Source organism: Phascolarctos cinereus, unplaced genomic scaffold (genome assembly GCF_003287225.1).
Source record: "Phascolarctos cinereus isolate Bilbo 61053 unplaced genomic scaffold, phaCin_HiC Scaffold_1;HRSCAF=81, whole genome shotgun sequence".
Lineage (NCBI taxonomy): Eukaryota > Metazoa > Chordata > Mammalia > Diprotodontia > Phascolarctidae > Phascolarctos > Phascolarctos cinereus.
In genome coordinates this window covers 281280421-281306369 of record NW_027555514.1, presented here as the reverse complement: position 1 = coordinate 281306369, position 25949 = coordinate 281280421, and the positions used below count along the sequence as shown (strand labels likewise).

At 50.2% G+C, this 25949-nt stretch overlaps 2 protein-coding genes and 1 long non-coding RNA gene across 5 annotated transcripts in view; 1 reads left to right on the top strand and 2 right to left on the bottom strand.

Annotated features, from left to right (window-relative positions):
• Positions 1–1130: 1130 nt before the first annotated feature.
• On the bottom strand, positions 1131–12577 carry PDXP (pyridoxal phosphatase). The gene is made up of 2 exons (XM_020982551.2): positions 11926–12577; positions 1131–2609 (listed from the first exon to the last, which is right to left on the bottom strand). The coding sequence occupies exons 1-2, from the start codon at positions 12476–12478 to the stop codon at positions 2293–2295; spliced, it is 870 nt and encodes a 289-aa protein (XP_020838210.1). The 5' UTR covers positions 12479–12577; the 3' UTR covers positions 1131–2292.
• LOC144454766 (uncharacterized) overlaps positions 12504–25949 on the top strand; it is a 23602-nt gene continuing 10156 nt past the window's right edge. For all 3 annotated transcript variants that reach the window (XR_013483288.1, XR_013483289.1, XR_013483287.1), the window contains exon 1: positions 12504–13690. This is a non-coding gene — a long non-coding RNA (uncharacterized LOC144454766). The remainder of the gene's footprint in view (positions 13691–25949) is intronic.
• SH3BP1 (SH3 domain binding protein 1) overlaps positions 14860–25949 on the bottom strand; it is a 24529-nt gene continuing 13439 nt past the window's right edge. Inside the window, exons 10-18 of the mRNA XM_020982548.2 lie at positions 24277–24422; positions 23303–23414; positions 22507–22588; positions 21960–22040; positions 21684–21800; positions 20291–20388; positions 18289–18427; positions 16775–16872; positions 14860–15756 (exon numbers count right to left, since the gene is read on the bottom strand). Of these exons, the coding sequence (XP_020838207.1) occupies positions 15332–15756; positions 16775–16872; positions 18289–18427; positions 20291–20388; positions 21684–21800; positions 21960–22040; positions 22507–22588; positions 23303–23414; positions 24277–24422 (1298 nt within the window). The 3' untranslated portion in view covers positions 14860–15331. The remainder of the gene's footprint in view (positions 15757–16774; positions 16873–18288; positions 18428–20290; positions 20389–21683; positions 21801–21959; positions 22041–22506; positions 22589–23302; positions 23415–24276; positions 24423–25949) is intronic.

Below are 25949 nucleotides of genomic sequence, written 5' to 3'. Positions count from 1 at the left end.
CAGGGACCAGGTCCATTATTAACACCTGCACTTCCCGCCTAGGGGAGATAGATTAAACAAAATCAAATAACAAACACTCCCCAACTTAATTCTTCTGTAATCTTGGACAAATTGCTTCACTTCTCAATTGTAAAAGGATTGAGTCAAATGGTCCCTTCCACCTCTAAGACTATGTTTGATCCAATGGTCCCAATTCCACCCCTTGCCCCAAATGCTCTTCATCCTGATCCCTAGGGCCCAGAAGAACAAATCAAGCTTTCAGGTGCTACAGAAACATGAGGTTATTATTACTTCTTCCGTTCCAGGTCCAAGTCCCAGATAAACAGCTCCCTCCATTCCACCCCTTGGGGGAACTTGTCCAAACACCTTCAGTTTCCCACCCTACTTCCCTTGTATTGATAGCTGCTTGAATGCTGGATTTGGAGGAAGAGGCCATGAGGTCAAATCCTGCTCTTGCCACTTTAACCTTCCACAAGCCCCTACTCAATACTGGATCTCATTCTTCATCTGTAAAATGGGGCGGGGGGGTTGGCCTAGGTGACTTTTATGGTTTCTTCTAGCTGTAAGTCAAATCCCTTCTCCTCCAGGAAACCCTTCCCATATCACTGGTTGCCCTGTGGTAGTAGCTACAGAGACCATGTTTTTGGCCAATTCCTAAGGTGTCCTTAGCAGCAGTGGCCTTGTGCTCTGAGCACCCCTTCTCATGGGCCATTCCTCTAGCTTTCATCAGGATACTACCCCTCCAGCTCCCTTCCAATCCTTGCTCATAACGCCTTCCTCCAGGAAGCTCTCATAGCTACTTCCACATTTATTAAGTGCCCACTGTATACAGAGCATTGGAGAGAGAGACAAAGTTAACAGTCTGCATTTTTCTCACCCACTGACCCTGCACACAACATACTAAGAATCCATACCCAGAATTTCTATAGGACTTGGGTAAGGGTGCGAGAATTGTCTTTCCTTATGCCCAACAGGGACTCAGGGGCCCATATGAGAGACTCTGTAAGTGCTTACAGATTGATTTTCCAGCATTTGGGGGGAATGGAGTAGACCAGACATTGGCCAGCTGAGTATGGACAGCTCTGAGGAAAGCCTTAAATCCCCAATGATACCTCATGGCCAGACACACAGGAATTCCAGGGCTTGCTTTATTCAATTCCAAGTACCTGGAGGGGAAGAGGGGATGTGGGTACATTTAGAGGGGTCATGGTGACCCCTCCTGGAGCATCCTAACACCTCAATAAATAAATTGGTAAATAAATACTGGGGCAGGGGGACAAAGCACATCAACAGTCTCAGGGAAAGAGATCGAGGGTCCCACCATGTCCATCACAGCCCTTGGGGAGCAGGGTTCTCATTCCACTTAAAATCTGGGCAGGAACCACATGGCCCCTCCAACTGCACTCAGGGCACTCCCTCCCATTGGTCCACTAAGACCTGGAAGTTGAATGGATTCCAGACTTCTGATTGGTCCCTTAGGAGACATAACTCAGTGACCCACACTTGATGCTCCAGAACTTTGAACCAGGCTGATTGGCTCAGTTGGATTCAGGCCCCAAGCTCAACCCATTGGAAGGGGGTGGGGGTGTGTGTGTGTGTGTGTGTATGTGTGTGTAGGTGTGTATGGGAGAGGGGAAGCCCCTGAACTAGGCAGAACAAGGGGGCTGGGAATTAATGGCACAGAGTGTTGCAATAAAGGGCCCCTTAGGATCATAGATTCAGAGCTGGAAGGGGGCTCAGAGGTCATTTAGTCTAACACCCTCATTTTTACAGAGAAGGAAACAGAGGCACCCTGTGCCCCCAGAGTCATAGTTCCTGGGTCTAGAAGAGAGAAAGTGAGGAGAAAGAAGAGAAGTTAAGGCAGCATCGACCTTCAGAGCTGAGAGAAGGGGGAAGTGGGGCTGATTTAAGTGGTGAGGGGGAGGGGATGCTGCCATTAGGGAAATGGCACCCAGTAGAGGGAAGCAGGAGATAATGTGGGGAGAGGACACCTAGCCCAACCTAAAGGGAGAAGGGATAGCTAGGTCCCTTGGGGAGCTGGGAAGCAGGTCCTGACCTACTGATCCCAGAAGATGGAGGGGGGGGGGAGAGGGGGAGGGGGAGAGGGAGAGAGAGAGAGAGAGAGTGTGTGTGTGTGTGTGTCTGTGTATGGCGGGGTTAGGGGGAGGAAAACATCCAAACTGGATCAGGATATGGGGATTGGGGAAGGGGTCCTCTCATGAGCATAGAGTTAAAAAGACTGGGGAGAAAAAATGGGGGTAGGATGACAGCCCTGCCTCTGGTCAGGTTGCCTCAGTCCTCTAGGCCTGCTATCAAGTCTGCAATACTGTCCACATAGTAGTGGGGTACCAGGTCAACCTGGCCTGCAGCCAAGCAGGCCTGGGCCTGATCCAGCCTGGAGACTCCAGTGAGGGTGAGCACGGTGGTCAGACCACAGCGGTGACCAAAGAGAATGTCCGTCTCCAGCCGGTCACCCACCATCAGGGTGCGAGATGGGTCCACGCCAAAGTGCTCTGTGATACACTCGAACATGTAGGTGCTGGGTTTGCCCACTACTACCGCCCGGCGCCCTGACGCTGTCTCCACTGCTGCTGTCAGGCTCCCGGTCCCTGTGGAGTAGAGTGGAGGGAAAAGAGAGATGCTGAGTCTGAGATGGGAAAGGAGAAATGGAAGCCTGGAACTTCCCCTCCCCCCACTATAGCTCTGATTCCTTATCATGTCAAACCCACCATCTTAGATTTATCATGGAGATGCAGCATGGTCTTCTGGGTTAGGGCGCCACCTTGGACAGCTCTCAGAGCTCTAGGCACCTTTCTTGAGTCACAGAGGTGTAAACCTGCATTGCTAGACTGGACTCTCTCATTTGACAGGTTCTAGGTCCAGTCCCCACTCCCAATACACTTCTGAGAGGCAGTGTGGTGCAATGGATAGAGGCCTGGGCTCAATTCTTCCCTCTGATCATGGCATTGTGACCCTGGGTAAGTTAATAACCTCTCAGTGTCCCCAGGAAAAGGAGGAAAGGTACATTTTTTACAAAATTAAATATTAGTTATGTGCCTGTCCTATTGCCCCCTAGACCATGAGCGCCAGGCATGTTACCCAAAGTTTCTCTCTAGCTAGAGGAAGTGTCAAGAGCCAGCGGGACCCGGGTTCAAATCTCACATGCCACACTTACTGGCCAAATGATCCCTGAGCAAGTTACTGAAGCTCCTGTCCTCCTGGCAGGGAAGGTGCTGACCTGCATTGGTAGAGGGAGGGCTTTTCTCATTCTGGAATCGCCCAAATCAAAATCACACCTCCAGTCCTCCTCTGTCTCTCTCCCAGTGCTGGGCTCTGCTCAGGGAGTGAGTCAATGTGCACCATGTCAATATCACGACCTAAGGCCACCATCTGACTCAACAAACCAGGCTCAGAGAGGTACTAAGGCCTGCCCTCAGCCACACAGCCAATTCCCAGCACAGGCTGCACTGGAACCTGGCTTTCATCTTTGCATCTCCCGGCACCCAGAGGCTCTTTCCACCCACAGCTGGGGGCTGCATCTCCTTCCTCTCTCTGACACTGGGCATGGCCTAGAGTGAGTGATCCCCAAATGTCTGTACACTGATCATCCCCCTTCCATTGTGGGGAGTGGGACCCCAGCTGCTGACAGGACCACAGCTGATCACCCCTAAGGCCAAGTCCAGATCTATTTCTCTTTGCACTGCGCAGTTTCCAGAGAGAGGCCTCAGGGGGTGAGAAAAGAAGTTCTTTCAGGGTTTGGAGGAGAATCCCTTTGAGGATTTTCCCAGCAAAGAGATGAGAAAGTGCTCCTCTCCCCCTGGTAGTGAGGGGGGCAAGGGAATGGAGGGAGGCGATGGGTGTGGAAAATTGCACATACAGTCAGGTAAGGCTGAGCTGCTACTGATTTCCTTTCTTCTCCTTTGTTATAAGGGATGGCTTTGAGAGGAGGGAGGTTTACATCTGGAAACTGCTACGCAAAAACAGGGAAGGGAATTTATTTATTAAGGGAAGGGAAACTTCAGTTCTCCAGGCAGGAACAACCCTTTCAGCACCTGTGACAGACAGACCAATTCCAGCTAAAAGGTGTATGGGAAGCAGGGGAGCAGAGAAAGGGCTTGGAGTATTAAGGAAGGTTCCAGAAAGCTGTGCCCCTGACCTGTGAGGCCTTGGATTGTTACAATCCCTGGGCCTCAGTTTCCCCCTCTGTAAGATGATGGAGTTGGACTTGATAGGCTCTGAGGTCCCTTCCAGCTCTAGACTGAGGATGCTCGGCTCTCCTCACCCCTCTCTGGCCAGCCTGCCTGGCTACCAGACTCCATGGTCTCCCCACAGGGCTTTGCTTCCCTGCTTTAACCCATGGGTCTATCAGAAGGAAGAGTGCTAACAACTTCCTCAATTAGAGTCTTAGGCATTTCTGTTACCGGGAGACCAGAGCAAAAAGGATACAATTAGGACTTATTCCAGTCTGAGTCTCAGTTTCCTCAGTTGACAAATGGAAAAGAATAACACCGGTCCCATTTCCTTCTTGGTGATACTGAGCTCAGCACACAGTGGATGTTGTGAGGGAACCAAGTGCCCCACAGAGAGTATGTTTGAATTGATGCCTGAAGTGTCAATACGCTGCCTTTTCCCCCTCTCTCCCTTTCACTGCAGGGACACAGGCTCAGCCACCTACCACAGAACCTAGTTTGCTAAAATGAGGAATGCACAAGTTGCTTTCCTCAAGCTGCAGAGACAAACCCTACTCTGCAAATACTCAGTCCTGTCTGTCTGACATCTCCATTCCACCATCTAGCTGACTCAATGGGATATCATAAAGGCCCAGAGGCCAGCACATGGGCCAGGGCTCAGAAGAGCCTCATGGCCAATTCGGTGCCTCATTCATTCATTGTTAAAATATATATCTATATCTATATCTATTTCCCAATGACATGTAAAAATATTTTATACTTCTGAGTTCCAAATTCTCTCCCTCTTGCTTCATTTACTCTTTAATGTGGATCATATTTTTTAAAAGTCTGCAGCTTCTCGAGACTCACAGAACCACTGCCCGTCAAAACTAGAAGGAATCTTAGACTGCACCCAATCCCCTCATTCTGCAGACGAAAGATCTAAAGGAGCTGAGGCCCAGAGATGGGAAGGAGCCTTAGTCCTAGGAAATAAAGAGGGGGCTTGGATGAGGACTAGAGGCTCCTGAAGCCTAAAGCAGTGTGGTCACATGGAATTCTGCCCAATAGCCAAACTCCAGTCTTTCCTATGAGAGCTATGCCTGTTTTGTCTTCTGTCTTTATTAACACCTGGTTGCTTCCTGTCAGTTAAGGTCTACAATGCCATCAAAGAGTCTAAGGCATCCATAGCCTTCTCTTCTGGGTAATCCCAGGCCCTTCAAAGGCCTTAGGGCCCAAGGCAGAGAAGGAATGATGAAGGTGGGCCATTCCTGCCTATCTTGGTCAATCACTCATAAAGTACTTATTTGTCCTAGTGGATGGGCCAGGCAGAAGGTAGGTGGTGAAGGGATAGGGGGCCAGGTCTGGGGTCAGGAAGTCCTGAGTTTAAATTTGGCTTCTGTAATTTACTAGCTGCGTGACCCTGGGCAAGTCACTTAATCCTGTTTGCCTCAGTTTCCTCATCTGTAAAATGAGTTGGAGAAGGAAATGGCAAACCACTCCAGTATCTCTGCCAAGAAAACCCCAATGGAGTCACGGAGAGTCAAACGTGACTGAAATGACTGAACGGTAACAAAGATGGGCCATGCACTGTGCTAGGCATGGGGGGATGGAGACAAAAAGTACAGCTGTTGACCTCAGGAAACCGATATTCCACTGGAGGAAAACAACACATATGCACAATAGGTACCCACAGTGAATCTGGGGGGATCAGGAAAGGCCTCCTGGAGGTGGTGTCTGAGCTGAGCTCTGCAGGAGGCCAGGGATTCTAAGAGGCCAAGGTGAGGAGGCAGGGCATTCCAACCACAAGGGACAAGCTATGCAAAGGTGTGAAGATGGAAAATGAAATGTGATGAATTAGAAACAGCAGAGGACTATCATTTCTGGGCCTCAAACTGTATTATGAGGCAGCAGCTGCCCAAACCAACTGGTGTCCGTAAATAGACAGACAGAAAGATGGACAGAAAAAATAGATGAAGGGAAACAACGAGATGAGGAAGATTTAGAACAATGGAACTCAATGACTCAGGGTTTGATAAAGCAGAAAACAGAAATTACTTAGGAAAGAACTCCCTAATGGATAAAAACTGCTGGAAAGAAGTCTGGCAGAGGGGCAGCTAGACCAACCCTGGAGTCAGGAGGACCTGAGTTCAAATCTGGCCTCAGACACATAACACTCACTAGCTGTGTGACCCTGGGCAAGTCACTTAACCTCAAATGCCTTGCCAAAAAAAAAATCTCACAGAAATTCGGCTTGGACCAACACCTACCATATTCCACAATATGTTTTAAATGGATATGACCATATACAACAGTAAGAGTTGTCCAGCAGATGCTGGACATTGAGGCCAACATCTTTGTTTTACGTAAGAGGAAATGGAGGAAAAAAAGGAAACTTCCAGGAAACTAATACTAAAAATTAAAATATAAAAAAACAAGAACAGAAACATCATATACCTCTCATGACTATAGGTAGAAGATATATTCTTAACTGAATGAGATCAAGAGATAACTTTGATTACATGAAACGGAAAAGCCAATGCACAGACAAAATTAATGCACCTAGGATAAGGGAAGTAGTGAATAGGAAAAGATCTTTGTATTAAATTTTCCAGATAACAGCTTCACATCCAAGATATACAACTAACATATTATAAAACGAAAAGCTATTCCCCAATAGTTAAGTTCTCAGAAGGATGAAGAAACAGCCCTCAAAAGAACTGAAAGCTAGTAATAACCATGTTAAAGAATATGTCAAATCACTCATGAGAAAAATGCAAATCAAAACAGCCCTAGGGCTTCTTCCACTCATCCAACACATTGGCAAAGATGACAGAAGATAAATTAATGTTGGAGAGGTTGCGTGAAGACAGGCCTATTAGTACATAGTTGGTGGAGCTGGAAAACAATTTCGAATTAAGCAAATAAGGCAACCATACCCTTTAACCCAGAGATTCAACTACTGGATTTATACCCGTGGATTTCATTGGGAACAAAATTTCCATGTGCACCAAAATATTTATAGTAGTACTTTTTGTGGTAACAAAGAATTGGAAACAAAGTAGATGACCATTAACTGGGGAATGATAAACAAATTGTGTAAATGAATGTAATGGAATATTACTGTGCTACAGTACACAATGAATGGGACGACCACAGACAAGCTTAGGAAGCTTTACATGACCTGATGCAGAGTGAAGTCTGCAGAACCAAGAAAATTAAGTCAAGTCAATACTAAATACATTCTACAACATAAATGGAAACAACCACTAACGCAAAGCAATCCAAAGTGAATGGTTCGAAATTACAAATAACAGGAACGACTCCAAAGTAGACATTTCCCTCAACTTCTTTACAGAAGGGGGAGGTCCATGGTTGTGAAACACTGCCTCTCTATTTTCAGACTTCTTCAACATATTGACCGTTTCTTTTTTTTTTTTTCTATTTTTTACCCCTGTCTTCTTTTTCTTTGAAAAAATATCATTTGCTCTGTGGGAGGGCTCCCTGGAAGGGGGAGGAACACTGGGAGACATTTTGTAAAAAAAAAAATTAACATACCAAAATTTATGGTGATTATTTTTTGTAAGTCGATTGGTTTGGCCAGAAAGCAAAGTGTATGAAGGAGAGTCCTGCAAGATAAGGCTGGAGCCCAAGGGTGAAGGGCTTTCTTTAGGCAGCTGGTAGAGGAGCTTGGATCTGCTCCTAGAAGCCATAGGGAGATATGGAGTTCACTGAACAAGGGAGTGATGAGGTCAACTTCGAGATGATGGTGCCAACAAGCCTCTTTCTGGTCTTATTTCCAGGAAGACTCCTCCCATCCCCACCCAATCCCTCTACTATCAGTCTGTTCCCTTCCTTTAGAATTCTCCCATGAAGCCTTCCTGGATGCCCTGAATGGGAAGTAATCCTCTCTCCTCAAAATTTTCAAATGTTGTATCACGTGTCAATGTGCAAAGTTGTTTGTAATCAAACATTTAATTTAGATGTCTTTATCAAAAGGAAGCGATACAACAACAATGAAGAATTAGCCCAGGAAAAGAGATGGGAAAAAATTCCCTTCTGGCCTTTCTTTGCAGAGGTGGGGGGCTATGGGAGCTGAGCACTGGATTCATGTGTTATTCTTTGTATAAGGGTCAGCTTACTGGGTGTAGGGTGAAGAATATAATCCTGAAATGAAGGTAATATAACAAAAGACACACATAAAAATCAAAATTCTTTTTCAGGAGCTTCAGACTGTGAAGGCAGGTCCCCCTCTTCACCCCCTTTATCCAAATCATCCCATTCAGGGTCCCTCCCCTTCTATCTCTTCAAATCTCCAGTTTCTTTCAAAGCTCACCTCCTACACGAGGGCCTTCCAGAGTCCCCAGCTGCATCAGAAATGACTACATACTGAGGTTTAGGCTGTTTCCCTTCTGGCAAAATGGAAGTTTCCTGAGTGCAGGGAGAGCTTTATTCATATCGTGGGGCCTGGCACAGGACTCAGATCACTTTCTAAATGTTTATTCAATGATTCAACACTGCTCCAGAACCCCAAATTTGATTATTATTTCTTCCCACCTAGCTATTGACCCTTAGAAATTCCTGTTGCTGGGTGTCAGACCTGCCCTTTTCCCTTCCCTCAAGTCTTCCCACCTCCAGGACACCCTTCCTCTCATTCCAGAACTCTGTCCCACTTAGCTGCAGGCACACATACCCTGCTCTGGAGATACAGGTGGGGGCAGGGGAGGCCTGAAGCCTTCCTTCATTAAAGGACAACCATCTGAATGGCCTGGGTGAATTGAATTTGTGTGGGCTTTCCTTTGTGGGGATCTCCAGTCTCTAGCATGAAACTGATTACTTTCCAACTTGCTCTGTGCTGGGTCTCCCCTGCCCTCCCCCAACCAGATGTGCAGGACCACTTTCCCACTAAAAGGGTTATAGAGGGAAGCCAGCTCAACTAGCGACCCCTGGCATACATCTAACAAGGAGTCATCCAGGCACTGGCTCAAGACTTCCAGGAATGGCAACCCCTCCAGAGGCAGGCCACCCCATTCTGGGATGGCTTGAGTTGTTAGGAATTTTTTCTTTTCTTCGTGCCCAAATCTGCCTGTTTACACTGATATCCATGGTTCTGCTTGGCCCCAGAGGGCAGGACCACAAGTGTTTCAAATTCTTGAAGACAGACATCATGTGCCCTTCACCCTGAGGCTCTTCTCCAGGCTAAACGTCCTTATTTCTCCCGACCCCTGACATCCCTGACATCTAGGCCTTTCGTCATCCTGCCTCTCCAGCCTGACTCTCCTTCCAAGAACTGCACTGAACAGCTCAGAAGTTACCTAGTCCACCCCAGAGTTGGATAGAGGGTAGGACCCTTTCTGTGCAATGAGGAGAGCTGGGGAAGAGAGATAAGGCACCATGGTTTTTGGAAGTGTCCAAGCAGGGGCGAAATAACCACATGTCTGTTAGGTTGTGGGGATTCCTTTTCTGGTAGGGGTTGGATTAGAGGTCCCTTCCAAATTCTGAGCTCTGATTTCTAAAACATGTCCTCTCTGAACAGAGTCTGACAGAAATTTGCCTCTTTCCTCATTCCCTCCTACCGCTAATATTAATTGTTCCTGTCTTGAGGACTTCTTGAGGATCCGTTAAGATGGAAACTCTTCATTGTGGAACCCACCAGAGCCCCACTCCCACTCAATATTCTCTCTGAATACCAGTCAACGAATCCTAGCCAGGATTAATCTATAATCCAATAGATTCCTTAGAAGCTAATTATTTCTCCTAAGCCAGGATCAGAGAAGATGCTAGTGAGAGCCCTGGGAAATATGTACTCTACTTCTGTTCTGCCACTAACCATGTGACCTCTCAACCTCAGTTTCCCCAACTGTTTTAAAAAAAAGGTAACAAATCATTCCAGATCAATTTGCAAAGCTATGTGTTCATGCAAAAGACATCAGTGCCTATGGTGGGCACCATCCTATGTCAGGCACTGTGATGGTGACTTAGTAACTCTAAATAGACACAAACCAAAGCAACTATGGGCATCTGGCCTACCTTGATCCTGCCAAAGCAGAGAGTGTGGGGCAATGCCCTGGTATTAGAGTCAGCAGCTCTGACACCATGACCCTGGGGTAAGTGGATTACCCCTTCTGTGCCCAACATGTCATCTGCAAAAATGGGACTGATAATTGTAATGCTCTTGGATCACAGGGAATTTCCAGAATTTCCAGACAGGGCTATCCGGGGAAGTGTTTTGTAAAGTGGTATAGAAATGAAAACTTTCGATAAAGGTCCAAGCCTTCCCCTTGTCCTCTCCCAGAAGCTGACAGTCATTCCTGCCTCCCCAGCTTAAGGCCAGCCTCACTTCAGCCTGTCCCAGGTCATCTTAGCTTCCCCACTGGGTCAGATGGTAGGTCTTGCAATCCTGTCCAGTGGATGCTGCCCCAGACACCATCCTGGCCCCATGGAATCTAGGCATCTACTCATCACTGAGAAGGCATGGGTTTCCTACTTCACTCCACACGCATGACTTCACGAAAGCTTGGCCAGCCCTTGGCCACAGGTGGCCTTATGTGGGCCCCGCTCTCTTCCATCTCACCAGAAACCTGTCTGAGTTGATCAGATTAGGACCTGAGGCAAGGCTTCTGCATCACCCTCATCACTGAAGAGGTGCTACTCTTGTCCTAGTCCTCCCTGACCCAGCTTGGCCTCTATCCCATGAGGTCCTGAAACAGAAATGGAACCTTGGCCCCCAAGATCAGAAGGTACCACTCACACCCTCCAAGGCAGCCTCCCTACAACTTTCTCACTCCCAGATCTAGAATATGAATCAAAACAGCCCCAGGGGCCCTGCAGCCCCTAAGCAAGTGCAATTGCCCTCTCCCCCTTCCCAGGTCCCAGATGCCATCCTCCCCATCCCAGGTTCCCCTCACTCTGGAATGTGCAGTGCTTCAGCCAAGAGTCTCTCCATCCCCAGCATCTGTTCTCTCTATCCTCTTCTCCTCCCCAAAGATACTGGGCTAGATTTTCTGCCTCTCTTTCCCTCTGCCAGAGAGCTGGCAACAGGAAGATGTACCATACCCGGGGGCTAACTCAGCAGATTCTGGGGCTCCACCTTCTCCTGGCTCGGCTCTGACCTCTGGCCTGTAACACCGCCCCCCCCCCGGGGTCTGGGTTTCTCCTTATCTGAAGTCCACCTTTCCCTCTCCCAGGCGAATTGGAAAGGTGCCATTCCAGCAGAGCTGATGGCCAATCCTGGGGTCCCTTCCTGACCAGGTTGAAGGCTGGTACTGCCCTCCAGGGGTCTTTGATTTCTTCCTATCCTAGATCCATCCTCCCTTCCCCCAGAGGATATTCCCCCGGAGAGGTTCCACCTCCCTAGTTTCTCCTCCAAGGATACCAGGGTCCCTCCTTCCCCTTCCCCTCATAAGATGAAAGCCCTGACCTTAGTCTGGCACCACCCCCTGCCCCCTGATTCTCCTCCAGTCCTCTAGGTCGACCCTTCCCTCTGCTCTTTCCCAGGAATCTTGCCGCTGGGGAGGTACCAGCCCCCCAAGACTCTACAGAATCCTGGGGCTCCCTCCCTCCCCCAAGCTGAGCCCTGAACATAGGCCGGCACCGCCCCCAGCCTCCAGCCCCCAGCCCCTGACTGTTCTCCGAGGCCCATCCTCCCCTCCCTTCTCGCTCCCAGTGTTCCCGCAGCTGCGGCTGGCCCGACGGATCCCGAGCTCAGGCCAACCCTCCCAGGCTGCGCCCTGCCCCCTCACGCCCCCCCGGCCCTCACCGGGGGTGGTGCGGCCGTCGCTGAGTGGGTGCCACGGGTCCACGTCGGTGGCCACCAGGAGGCATTCGGGGTCGCGCAGGTGGGCGCAGGCCTCGCTCAGCTTGGCGAAGGTGAAGTGCTCGTCGTAGCCCACGAGCACGGCGCGCACGGGCCCCGGTTCGTCGCCGGCCAGGCGCAGCCCCGCGGCCCGCAGCTCTCCGCGCAGCCCGTCGCCGCCCAGCACGAAGACGGCGCCCGGCGGGCAGGGCCGCGGCAGGCGCTGGCGCAGCAGGCGGGCCGCGCACAGCGCCGAGCTGAACAGCTGCTCGGCCGCCACGCCGCGGAATCCGAGGCGCGCGAAGCGGCCCGCCAGCTCGGCCACCGAGCGTCTGCTGTTGTTGCTCACGAAGAGCGCCGCCTTGCCGCTGCGGCCCAGCCGCTCCAGCAGCTCGGGCGCGCCTGGCACGGCGCGCTCCCCGTTCCACAGCACCCCGTCGCAGTCGAACAGCACGCTCTGGGTGCGGGCCAGCAGGTCCCGCAGGGCGCCCCCGCCCAGGCGCTCGCAGACCGCCATACAGCCGCCCGGCCCGGCCCGGCCCGGCCCAGCTCAGGCAAGCCCAGGCCAGCCACCGGGCTTTCTCCCGCGGGAATGACGTCGCCGCTGCCGCCCAATGTCCCGCCCAACGCCCTGGAGCCAATGGACGCAAAGCATCGCCGAGGAGCTGGGCCTGGAGCGAGGGGCGGCCGCCAATGGGAGGGACGGCCAGGAAATTTACAACGGGCTCAAAACAGTGGGCCAATAGGTGAAGAGCTTCTCCTCCACCGCCCTCTCCCCGAAGTCCCAGCCTCCACTAGAGTAGCCCCAGCGTCCCTGGGGCGGCCTAGGGGCGTGGAAAGAGAGGAACCAATCCACGCAGAGGGCTGAAAGAATCAACCAATGGGAGAATAGTATCCCGCTGGCCGGGTCCAGAACGGATACATTCCGGCGTTGATGCAGAAAGAGACCAATGGGTGCCGAGTGTCAGAAGCGGGTGGGGACACGGCTCGAAATGACAGCCAAAGAGCGAACAAAGATGCGAGCTAGGAGAGGCAGACAGCGATTGGGTGGAGCCATCGCCCATACAAAGGCAAAACGGGCCAACGGGCTGAAAGATGCACTTCCCCGAAGCTTACATCCTTCGAGGAGGCGGGACCAAAGCCAAAACTGATGGTAGAACTGACCAATGAAAGAGTACAGGTCCAGCCTCTTAGGGAGGGGCAGCGTTCTTAGCTTTGTTGTGGTATCCCTGGGCCCTCCCTGTGGAAGCGGGCCGAGGGGCACTGTGGTACCGGAGAACTCGGGGGCCACAGCATGAGGCCACATCCATCGGACTGGAGATGACGGCGACATGGGGGCGAGCCAGCTTGGATAGTTCAAAAAAAAAATCCAGCCAATCCGTGACTAATTTTCCTTCTCCGGGAGAAGGACCAATCAGAACTAAGGAAGGGGAGCTTGGGATGATGGCCGCGAGCCCGAAGTAAGACCGGGGAAACTTGAAAAGATGAGGAGGTGGGCGAACGGCGGAACCGACCAATGGGCACTTAGAGTTTTCAACTCCTGGTGGGCTTGGGGGCGGGCCTGAGCCGGGATTGACGTCCAACATCACCTATTAAAGGTCGGGTCGGAGGGAGGAACTGTCCAATAAGCACTAAGAGGCGATAATGAGCGACAGCCGGATGGAAGAGATGGGTCGGCCCGGATGCCACGGCCAATCAGGAGCGAGGGAGAGGTAGTTGCTAGGCTAAGGTCAGATTTTCCCGGGAAAATGCCTTTGGGTGGGCAGGGCCTTTGGGTGACCGCGGCGGGAAGGGAAGGGAGGGGAAGGGAGTTGGCTCGATCCTTTCTGCCCACGTGGCTCCTGGGACTGTGGGGTGGAAGTCCATCCCAGAGCAAGAGGGGCCTTTCCTTGAGGCGGGGCCCCTAGAAACTGATTGGTTGGATTTTAACCCGATCACGAGTGGGCATTTGGACCCTTCCCAAGGCGGGAGTGAGGGGAAAGGAATAAGCATTTATATGGAGTCTACTGTGTGGCAGTCACTGTACTAAACAGTAAGCATATAAAGAAAGGTAGTAAGTCATATGTGTCTATACGTGCACGCACAAGGATTGTATATATATTTACATTTATAGGCGCATTCTATATATACATTGTTATCTGTGTATATGCATGATTGTGGGTATATATACACATTGTATTTATACATATATTTCTGTATATATACATTGTACATATATTTGTGTTTGCACACATTGTATCTATACATATATTTGTGAATATATACATTGTATATTTGTGTGTATGATACACATATATGTGTATGTATATATATATATATATATATACACACACACACACAGAGAAAGGTAGGTTATATTTGTCTATATAGAAGTTACATAATATTCAGCTTATACACACACACACATACATATACATATGCCATATGATAGAAGCAGCTAGGTGGCAATGTGGCAGTATATACCTGTGCCCGGCCTGGTATCAGAAGATCTGAGTTCAAATATGGTCTCAGACACTAGCTGTGTGACCTTTAGCAAAATCACTTAACTTGGTGCCAGCCTCAGTTTCCTCAGTTGTAAAATGGGGATAATAAGAGCACCTACCTCCCAAGATTGTTGTGTGGCTCAAATGTGATCATTTGTAAAGTGCCTTGCCAGCACTGTTATTGTCATGAGACGGTGAGCACCCCATTGCCAGAAGTGTTCAAACAGGCCGTGTAACTCTTGGCCGGCGATGCTGTAGTGAGCAGATGCCCTGTGACCCTCTGAGGGTGGAAGGAACAAGGCTCACCACAGTTTGTTCCAGAATAAACCTGACCTTCAGTCACAGAGGGAGCTGTGTCTTCCTTTCTCAATAATCACCTTTATTCGGAGGACAAAGGGGGAAGCCAGGCCGCACACAGAATGCAATCTAATTTAATCCAAAATAATTTACAAGCTATACCAGGACAAAAACAAAAACATTTCTGGTAAAGGAAAATAGATGCTCTCCTAGGGAAGTGAAACTAAGGGCCCTCCCTGTTCCTCTTCTCTTTCCCTCTGTGACTGGACCCCGCCAGGCACTGGAGAGAGAGGCTCTGGACACCCAGAACCAGGGGCGCCAGAAGAAGGGAGAGAGAAGGCCCGGGCTCCTCCTCAGCTCCCAAGGCAAGGGACCAGCCCAGCTGGGGCTGGGGGCCAGAGGCACTTGTGGCTGAGAGATTTCCATCCTGTCTCACAGGCAGTTGAGGGCTGAGTCACTGGAGCTCCCAGATGGGATGAGGCCAGGGGTGGGCCAGAGGGAAAGGGGGCCCCAGAGAATAGAAGAGGCAGGGGGGGAGAGGGGGAGGAGCAGTGCACTGTGGTGGGAGGAGGCAGCCAGGCCGCCCTGGCTCAGTTGGTCTCTGAGGCAAGAGTCCTAGGCCGGGGCTGGGGAGGAATGATGACCCCAGCTGCACAGCTCTCCCCCTCAGGGCCTCTGGGCTCCCCAGGGACCTCAGGCTCAGCACTGGGGTTGGGGGAAGCAGGGGAGGGTCGGCTTAGCCGGCGCACAGGCTGGGGAGGTTGAGGAGGCAATGGAGGTGGCACAGAGGGGGCCTTAATGTTGCTGCCTGCCTGACGTCGGGGGAGGGCCCTGGGAGTAGCAGGACTCCCTGGGGTAGGGGGCTGGGGCTGGGGCTGAGGCTGAGGCTGGGACTGTGGCTGCGGCTGAGGCTGCGTTGGGGTTGGGACCGTAGTGGGAATGGTTGGGGGTGAAGATCGGGGATTCAGGACCTGGGGTGGAGGCACCATGGGCCGGGCAGGGGCTGGGCGTTTGGCTACGGAGAAAGTCAGAGGGGGAAAAAAGTTAGATTAGGGATGCCAGATATTCCTACCCTGACCCTTGACCTTGCCATCACCCAAGACCCTGGTCCTCCAAGACTTCCCTGACTATTCAAGTCTACTCTGGCCTCCCCCTCCCCCTCCCCCGGCCCAGCACCTATGATCTCTCCAGCACAGTGCAGCAGGATGCAGGGGCAAGAATTCTGGTGTAAGAGTCCAGAGCCCTGGCTTCTACTCCTGGCTCTGCCAAAAGCCCAGTGTAACCTTGGGCAAATCACTTCCTTTCCGTGGGCCTCACTATGGTCATGTGGACTAGATGCTCTTTAAGAGTTCCTCCCATTCTGGGTTCTAACATGCTATGTCCTGATCTTCCCCGTTCTAAGCTCCCTCCTAGCCCTGATATTCCCTGTTCTAAAGCCCCTCTCTGCTCTGACATTGCCAGTTCTAAGGCTCCTCCCAGTTCTGACATTCCCTGTTCTAAGGCCCTCCCAGCTCTGACATTCCTTGTTCTGAGGTCCCTCCCAGCCCTGACCTTCCCTGTTCTAAGGCCTTCCCAGCCCTGACCTTCCCCGTTCTAAGGCCCTCCCAGCTCTGACATTCCTTGTTCTGAGGTCCCTCCCAGCCCTGACCTTCCCTGTTCTAAGGCCCTGCCAGCCCTGACCTTCCCTGTTCTAAGGCCCTGCAAGCCCTGACCTTCTCTGTTCTAAGGCCCTCCTAGCCCTGGCATTTTATATTCCGATGAATCAAGAAGCATTTATTAAGAACCTACTGAATGCCACAGAAGTGAAACCATCTTTGGCTGCCAAGGAGCATCTGTGCTATGGGCCCTCCCAGACCAGCCATGCCAACGTTCTCGGGGTTCCTTGCCTCTCATTTTATGCTGCTCATGTTGTCTCTCTCCATGTAGACTAGGCTTTAGCAGTCCCAACCCCTTCTCTGAACAAGATCTCAGCCCCTGAGACTCTTACTTCCCATGGCAGGCCACCCTGAGGGCTTGGCCATAGGGAGACTCACTCTTGCGGGCTGTTTCCTCAGCTGGTCCAGGCACTTCTGTGGGGTTCCGGCTGATCTTTGGGGAGGTGGGCCTTGGTGGAGGTTCCAAGTCTTCCTTACTGAGGGACAAAGAGAAATATGGGAACACAGGTCTTAGCTAGAGAGAGGGAGCCCCGCGGCACTTTTCTAGGAGTCTCCATACTCTCAGGGCGAGGCCTCTCTTAGTAATCATTTGTGTAACCACACCCCAACTATCAGTCAGAGGACTGAGAACCAAGCTGGCAAGTCTGCCTGGGCTGAGTAGAATAGAGGCAGTCAGAGGGAAGTAGGTGAACTCACAGGTCAATGTGGGCAAGGTTCAGCGCAATATAATAATCACAGCTGAATGGGCAGTGCTGAGCTCCCCACCAATCTAAGTATTCAAATGTCTATAAGGAAGATGCTTTCCAGGATTCCTAGTCTAGACAGGAGGTAGTGGTATCAAAAACCATAGGATTATAAAGTATTACATAAAACTGGAAGGGACCTCAGAGAAGCTAGTCCAATCTTCTCATTTTACAGATGAGGAAACTGAGGCACAATAATATTTTTTTTCCAAGTCTAAGGTTCTAGAATTCTAGAGCTTACCCATGGCAGGGGGACAGGACATCTCAGTAGCTCTGGATTCTAGACTCTTCTTGGAATCAGTAAGTCAAAACAAGTCCCTTATGCCTGAACATAATATCCTGGATATTCCTACCCAGTTCCTCAAACCCTGGGGGCCTAAAGTTGGAGAGGAAGGGAGTATGCGACCTAGAGGGTTCCCAAGTGGAACTGGGGTAGAGGATTGAGGAGGCTCAATTAAACAGTCTTTAGGGTCCCTTCGAGCCCTAAATCCTCTGATTCTGTAGTTATGTCAGGGTCTGTGACCTCCTAGACCCCAGGGTCGGCCGTATCTCAACTGTTGTCCCACTAACTGGTAATATAAATTTCCCAACAGGTCTAGAGCAATTCAGAATAATGGGTGTGTAACATCTGCTATCTACCACTGAGGCAGCTTATATGGTACAATATATAGATTGCTGGCCTCAGAGTCAGGAAGACCTCTTGAGTTTAAATCCAGCTTCAGATACTTAACTAGCTGTGTGACCTTGGGCAAGTCATTTAACCTCTGTCTGTTTCCTCAACTGGAAAATGGGGATAATAACAGCACCTACCTTCCAAGGATGTCCTGAGGATTAAATGAGATATTTGTAAAGCCCTTAGTACCTGGCACATTGTAGGAGCTATATAAATGCTAGCTATTATTAATTATTATTGTTACTACTACCACCACCACCACCACCACCAGTGAGAGAGGCTGGAGATGTTTGGGGGCATCTCTAACCTTATAAAACATAAGGGAAGCCCACAAGGCCACCTCTCCCTACCTCCCTCCATTTCCCAGAAAGAATCCTCAGAACTGGAAGAGATACTAGTTGTCCAGCCTGTCAAAGACCTGAACTGGCTCACTCCAGGGGGGCCCTGAAGCCATTTTGATGTCCAGATGTTCTTACCCTTCCTTAGCCACTGGAGGGGGTGTGATGGTGGCTGGGAATTCTTCTGACTTGGGACCATCAATAAACTTTTCCTGGGAGTGGGGTTGATACAGGACAGTGGGAGAAGCAAATAAGCCGGAGACACTGAAATCGATATCTGCAAAAGAAGGGGGGAAAATTCTAAGCTTTCCTGGGATAGAGTCGATTGAACTGAATTCCGTTCAGCTAACGAACACTGACTGGGCAGCTGCCTGCCATATGCCAAGGACTGCTGGGGGCGGGGTAGATACAAAGATGAAGAGTGACCAGTTCCTGCCCTTGAGGACCCTTTGTTCCATTCTGAGCACCTCTCTCCCTCCATCGACAAGGTGTGGGACCATGGGTGGGGAACACTGCCTAAACTTTCAAGTGAATTTTGGTGAAATTTGCCGAGTTGCTGTTTTCCTCCTTCTTTTTAAGTCTTTACTGCAAGGAATGTCTCACCGGGCAGGGGAGGGTCACAGGTCTAGGGATGGAAGTGGCCTCACAGGCCATCAAGTACAGCCCCCTCATTTTGCAAATAAGGAAACTGAGACCCAGAAAGGGACTTGCCCAAGGTCATACAGGTAGTGAGTGGTAGAGATGGGCTAGAATCAAAAACAAATGTGACGTAAAACCAAAAGGCAGCAGTCAAAAATGAGGTAATTTTTCTAAGAGCCTGCATTGGTTAGAATGGAAACTCTCTGAGGACAGGGAGCATTCCCTTTGTCTGTGTATCCTCAGCACCTAGCTCAGGGCCTGGCACAGGGTAGCTTTTTTGATTGATTGAAAAGCAGAACATTTCTGTAGTACATTAAGATTTTTGCCTCTCCACCCCCACCATGTGAAGTGGGCAGTATGGGTATCATTACACCCATTTTATGGAAGAAAAAGTTGTGGCTTAGAGAGGTGGGGACTTACCAACAGTCACACACATGGTATCAGAGAAGAGACACAAACCCAGGTCTTCTGACTCTTTTCCCCACCCCTCCCTTGCTGAGGTCCCATGATTCACCATCAGAAACCAATCTGGTTTTGCTCATGGAATTGACATTGAAGAAAATGGATTATTGCCATCTGCTCTGGCCGCTGCGTCCTAAGACTCCGGGCCTTACCACCATGTGTGCTCAACTCCTTGAGTACAAGGGCTTTCTTTTCTGTTTGTGTCTCCAAAAACCTTGCCCAGAGTGAGCGCTTAATAGATAGTTCTTCATTCATTCCCTCCTTCACTCATTTATTCAGTTTTCTTTAGAGAACTGTCTGTCCATTGCCTTTTACTCCTTATGATTGGGGAAAGGCTTTAGGCCTTGAATATTTCTGTTAATTACCCACAGATTTGGATAGCAGACCCTCCTCAGACATATTTGATGCAAAGATTTTCTTTTTTCCTTCTCAACTTACTGCTTAACTCAGCTACCCAACTTTGTTAGTACCAAAGCCTTCCAATTTCATGAAACGGAAATGATCGACTTTGTCTTTTGTGATCATTTCCCTCTCTTCTTTGATTACAAATTCGTTCCTTAGGTGTGTCTTTTTACAGGACTTGGTTCTGTCACTTTAGAAAATGTTACAACTTTTAATAGTAAGCTCTAGTTTGAGCTGATTTTGTGGTTGGGGTTTTAAGCTGTTGTCTAAAGCAAATTTCTGCCAGATCACTGTAATCTTCTGATTCTTCTGACTCTTCCCACTGTGCCCGGGGAAGCTCCACATTTGGAGGGCTGAGGAAGGGGCAGAACATCCAGTAGGAACAAAAGGGGGAGTGGAGTAGGTCCTCCCCCCGGACATGGGGACATTTAAGGGCTGACGGTCTGGTCCTTGCCACCACCCCTCCCTGCTTCTACCTTAGTTAGTCCTAGATCCCCTGACTCTCCCAAGGCGACACGCACACATACTCTCATACACAGATACTCACATGGACAGACATATACATTTACACAAACACATGCAGACACACCAGCACATACACAGATATACACAGACACATTCACACAGAAGACCTTACCTCCTGGGAAGAGGGTGTCTGAATTCTGGATCAATGCCTCCACCACACCCACCACCTGGATAGAAGATACGGAGGCTGTGTCCAGCTGAGCCTGGTCCCTGAGATGGGGAGCAGAGAGGAGGGTAGCATTAGGCCAGGTTCCCAGCCCCAGTGCCTAGTCTAGGATTTCCTAGTAAAGAGAATACCTGTGAACTCTACCTGTCCTCCCCCCAGGGAAGGCTCAGGGTGTGGACAGCACCTGAGCACACATTGTCTGAAGGGATTTTGTAGAACTTCAGAATTCCTTTAATCAGAGAATATCTCTACTTCTAGCCTCCACTAATGCCTTTCCTCCTCTGATATCATTCCGTGGTCTGGAAGAGTTTCTGAGTTCAGAAAGATTCTAGCAGGTCCTGCCAAGCTCAATAACCATTCACTGTTCAGAGGCTCCTCCCAGCCCTGACATTCCCTGTTCCGAGGCCCCTCCCAACTGTGACATTCCCTGTTCTAAAGGACCTCCCAGCCCTGACATTCCCTGTTCTAAAGGATCTTCTAGCCCCGACATTCCCTGTTCTAAAGGACCTCCCAGTCCTGACATTCCCTGTTCTGAGGCCCCTCCCAGTCCTGACATTCCCTGTTCTAAAGGATCTTCTAGCCCCGACATTCCCTGTTCTGAAGCCCCTCCCAGCCCTGACATTCCCTGTTCCGAGGCTCCTCCCAACTGTGACATTCCCTGTTCTAAAGGACCTCCCAGCCCTGACATTCCCTGTTCTAAAGGATCTTCTAGCCCCGACATTCCCTGTTCTAAAGGACCTCCCAGTCCTGACATTCCCTGTTCTGAAGCCCCTCCCAGCCCTGACATTCCCTGTTCCGAGGCCCTCCCAGCCCCGACATTCCCTGTTCTAAAGGACCTCCCAGTCCTGACATTCCCTGTTCTGAAGCCCCTCCCAGCCCTGACATTCCCTGTTCTAAGGCCCCTCCCAGCCCTGACATTCCCTGTTCTAAAGGATCTTCTAGCCCCGACATTCCCTGTTCTAAAGGACCTCCCAGTCCTGACATTCCCTGTTCTGAAGCCCCTCCCAGCCCTGACATTCCCTGTTCCGAGGCCCCTCCCAGCCCCGACATTCCCTGTTCTAAAGGACCTCCCAGTCCTGACATTCCCTGTTCTGAAGCCCCTCCCAGCCCTGACATTCCCTGTTCCGAGGCCCCTCCCAGCCCTGACATTCCCTGTTCTAAAGGATCTTCTAGCCCAGACATTCCCTGTTCTGAAGCCCCTCCCAGCCCTGACATTCCCTGTTCCGAGGGCCCTCCCAGCTCCACATCCCACATTCTACATCCCAGTGTTCTCTGCTAAGGTCCTTCCCTGGTCAGGTGCTCCCTTCTGGGTCTAAGGTTCCCACGTTCTTGCTCCTACCCATCCCTCGTGGGCGGCCATAGCAGGTTTGGCCCTAGGACGATGGCGATGTTGCTTGGGGTCATCTTGTTCACCTCCTGCTCCTTGGCCAGCCTGGCTAGGAACTTGATCAAGTACCTGGCGGGGAGAGGAGAGGTGAGGGAAGGAAGCAAGAGTGGGGCCACTCCCCCTCCCGGCTCCTTCCCAATTTAAAGGGGCTTCCCCAGCCCTGTTCCCCGCCTGCCCCCAGCAAACCCTCCCCTCAGCCCAGTCACCTGACTGCATTGTGGGGCCCACCTCAGGTTGCAGAGATTTTCCTGGGGCAGCTTCCCACATACTTCTTGGAGGCCCTCCAGCCGGGCCACTGGTTCCTTCAGACTGGGGACAGGGAAAACAGGAACACAAATGAGAAAAGGCAGTGGGATTTGGAGTGGGGACAAGCTGCTGTGAAAGGAAGGCCTTGGACTTTCTCATTCAAACATAGATTTGGAGGGGGCAGCTAGGGGGCGCAGCGGATAGAGCACTGGCCCTGAAGTCAGGAGGACCTGAGTTCAGATCCGGCCTCAGACCAGACACTTGACCCTTACTAGCTGTGTGACCTTGGGCAAGTCACTTAACCCCAATCGCCTAAAAAGAAAAAAAAGCAACAAACAATTATAGATTTGGAACTAGAATGGCCTGCCCTCAGACCATTGAGCCTAATCCCCCCCTCCCACTCAGCTGGGAAGGGTCTGGGGTGAGAGTAGAACTCAGATCTTTCTGAACATAAGTCCAGTGTTGTGCTGCTCCCCCATGGGGCCCTCCTCACCCACTCTGCCTCGACTGGCTTTCTGTCAACACTCACTTGGCAGCTGTCAACCAGTCCTCATAGAGCTCAGATGTCATGAGGGGTTCAGGAAGCTCCCGGAGGTAGGACTTGAGGGCCCCTGAAAAGAGGAGGAGATGAGGGGAGGGAGCCAGTGTCATCCCTATGCCCAGAATCCCCAGGGCCTGCCCCCATCAAACCTGCTCCCCAGCAGCCTCCCACTGGCATGCCAACAGGGGAGTGCTCCATCCAAAGCAATGAAACACGAGTGGTGGAATTAGGCCAGAGAACTGAAATCAGTGTCCAGATTACCTCGACTTTGTCTTTCCTCTGCTGAAGGGATGCCCCAGATGTGGCATACACATCCTGTTGGGCTTGCTTGTTTGCTGGGTAGTTTTGCTAACCTCTAACTTCCTCCCCCCACTCTGCCTTTTTTTTCTTTTTTGTAATAAGGGATGGTCCACAGGGTGGGGGAGGGGGAAGAACAGTCTGGAAAATGAAAGTGATGTAAAAGCTAAAGAGGCCAACAGAAAGGTAAAAAGAAAAAAAGGAAGGAGGGATGAAGAAAGGAAGGAGAAAGAATAATGGAAGGAAGGAAGAGAAGGATAGAAAAAAGGAAAGCAAAAGGGAGAGAAGGAGGAAAAAAGAAAGGAAGAAAGAAGTATAGAAAGGAAAGACAGAAAAAGGGATAGAAAAAGGAAAGAGGAAGATGGGGAAAAGGAGAAGAAAAAGAAGAAAGAAGGAAAGGATGGTAAGAAAGAAAAAAGAAAGGAAAAAAGGAAGAAAGCATGGAAAGAAAGAAAAAGGAAAAAAAGAAAGAAAGAAGCTCTGGTACCAGCAACAGCATGAGGGTCGGAGCAGAATTCCTCCAGGCTGCTGGGATCGAGGGTCATAGTCTGCTTCAGCCTCTTGAGCACAGAGGCCCCAGCTGCCAGGCGGAAGAGACCCTAGGGAAATGGAAAGTCTTTGTTGTGGAGGGCTGCCTATTGAGGCAGAGAGGCCAAGGGGAAGATAGAATCCCAAGGAGGCCAGAGGAAGAAGGAAATGGATGGATGATGGAAAGGGCTTGGGTGTGTCGACCTGCCATGGGGGATGGAGAGAGAAGAAACAACGCCAGCCTTGGACATCCCATCCCCAACCCTCCATGGAATTAAGCTTCTCCCTCCACCCTCAAGGCTCTAAGGTTGGAACATCCTTCTGGCCTCCTTATATAATAACACTATGCACTTAGGAAAAGATCTGACACTTGCTCACACTAAGGTAGAAATGACTGATAATGGCTCAGCTCTCCTAGGAGCATTTATATTACTAGGGAACCATGTTGTTAACCTGAAGACCTGTACGATACAATTCCCAACAACAGAGATGAGCCAGAAGGTGGCAGAAGTGGCTCATTTCAGTAGCAGAAGAGTATCAGGAGAGCCAGCTCTGTTATTAATCCACTGTGTGACCTTGGCCAAATCATCTGACCTCTCGGGGCAAGAATAAGCCCCACCCCACTTTCTCATAGAGCAGTTGAGAGATATACATAAAAGCCCTTTGTAAACATGTCAGCTGTGTTTGAATCTCAGCTCTGCTGCTCACTCACTACCTGCAGCTTTGGGCAAGCCCCTTCCCTTCTCTGGGCCTCAGTTTCCCCATGTGTAAAATGGCAGGGCTGGATGGGCCAGTCTCTAAGAACTAATCCAGCGCTCTTATTATTCTCCATAGCCACATAGGATAAGTATCCTTACTGGCCACCTAGGACTTTTTTTCCCCAGCCCCTCCCAGGTGTGAGTTGGGCCCTACAGGTGCCCTCCTCCCTTCTACCTCTTCCTTCATGCCTTCAGACAGAAGCATCAACACACAGGCCTCCAGCGGCAAAGCAACGTCCCGGCCTGTCTCCTGCAGATGCGTCCTTAAGGCCACCCCGTACACTTTGGTGGAGGGGACATCTGACACTCGGGTGCCGCTGTCTGTGGGGGGGAAGATGAGATGGGACAGGGTGAAGAAAGGAGTGCCTCACCTTTCCCTCCTCTGAAAGAACAGCCTTGGGGGCAAGACATGAGACTGAAAAGGTTACCTTACTCTCCCTTTTGTCACTCCTGTGCCCTCAAACTAACCTCCCAATCTACTCTTCCTCTGGCTCAGCTCAGGAGCTCCACACCATGAGAAGCATGCTGAATTCGGAGCCAGAGGGCCTGGATTCAAATCCTAGCTCTGCTATTGTGCCACTTTGGATACCTCTCTGGGCCTCAGTTTTCTCCTCTGTAAAATAAGAGACCTCAGAAGTCCCTTTCCTGTGAAAATCCATGACCCTTTCAGGGCATAGGAGAAAAAATGCTGTCCTTGCCGCCATTCCCCCTCACAGCACGAGGCATTTTTTTTTCCAGTGGGAGAGAAGCAGGAATGAGTGAAAACAAAGGCTTGTAGATTGAAAAAAAAATCTCATTAAACATACACACAATTCAATCAATATATAAGTTTGAATCTTAGCTTGGCTGTGTGACCCTGGGCAAGTCACTCGCCCTTCTGAACCTCAGTTTCCATATCTGTCAATTATGGGAGAGGGAGGTGTTGCCTCTGTTTTCCCAAGCACCCAATGACTGGTAAGGAATCCTAGACACTTCACAAAAGTTTATTGGATTGGACTGGGTTGGAGGGGGTGGACTAAATGGTTTCTAAATTATCTTTTCTCTCTAATTCCTTAGGATTACTCCTTCCACTAGATAGGACAGAGGTAAAATCATCAGAAGTCTGGAGGAAGCAGGGGGAGGGGGGAGGTTTCTCCTCACTCATCCTCTACTTCAACCATCCCCACCCCTACTCCCTTTAAATCTCTCCTCCCCAATACCCGCTGCTTTTAGAAAGTTTTCTCTGAGCCCCCAGAGCATCCCCAAAGGAGGCCTGGTGACCCAAATCAAAGACATCCCTCCCCTCCCTCCCTCCCAACCCATCAGGGAGTCTGGCCCTTTCCTCCCCTCATTCAGGGACCCATGTAAATTGCTGGCAATTTGGAACCAGTTGGTAGGGAGTAGAGGCATGGAGGATGGATGGCAAATTCAGGAAAAGACAAGTGTCCCAATAATTTCAAGTTTTGGTATATTTTTGGAACACCCATTTGGGTTTTTTTCCTTTTTCTTTTTTTTAAAGCATCTATTGTAGTCCTGAAGTCACTTTGTTCATTCAGAAACAAAATGTATCATATAATTCCTCCTCCAATGCCTGTGTCATTTTCTTTAACATTTACTACATATATGTTCTGTGTTGCCTTTAATTTATCCAGTAAATATCAGCCACTTGAGGGTAGAATTGCTCATTTTTGTCCCTGTCTCTCCAGCACCTTGGACAGAGCCGGGTACATGGTATGCTCGTGGTCGCTCCATTCAAGAGTTCTGATTCCATCCATTGAGAATTTATTAAGGGCCTATTCTGTGCCACACACCTTGCCGGGTGACAAAAGGCACCCGGTCCCTGCCCTGGAGCAGCGCACCTTCTATGAG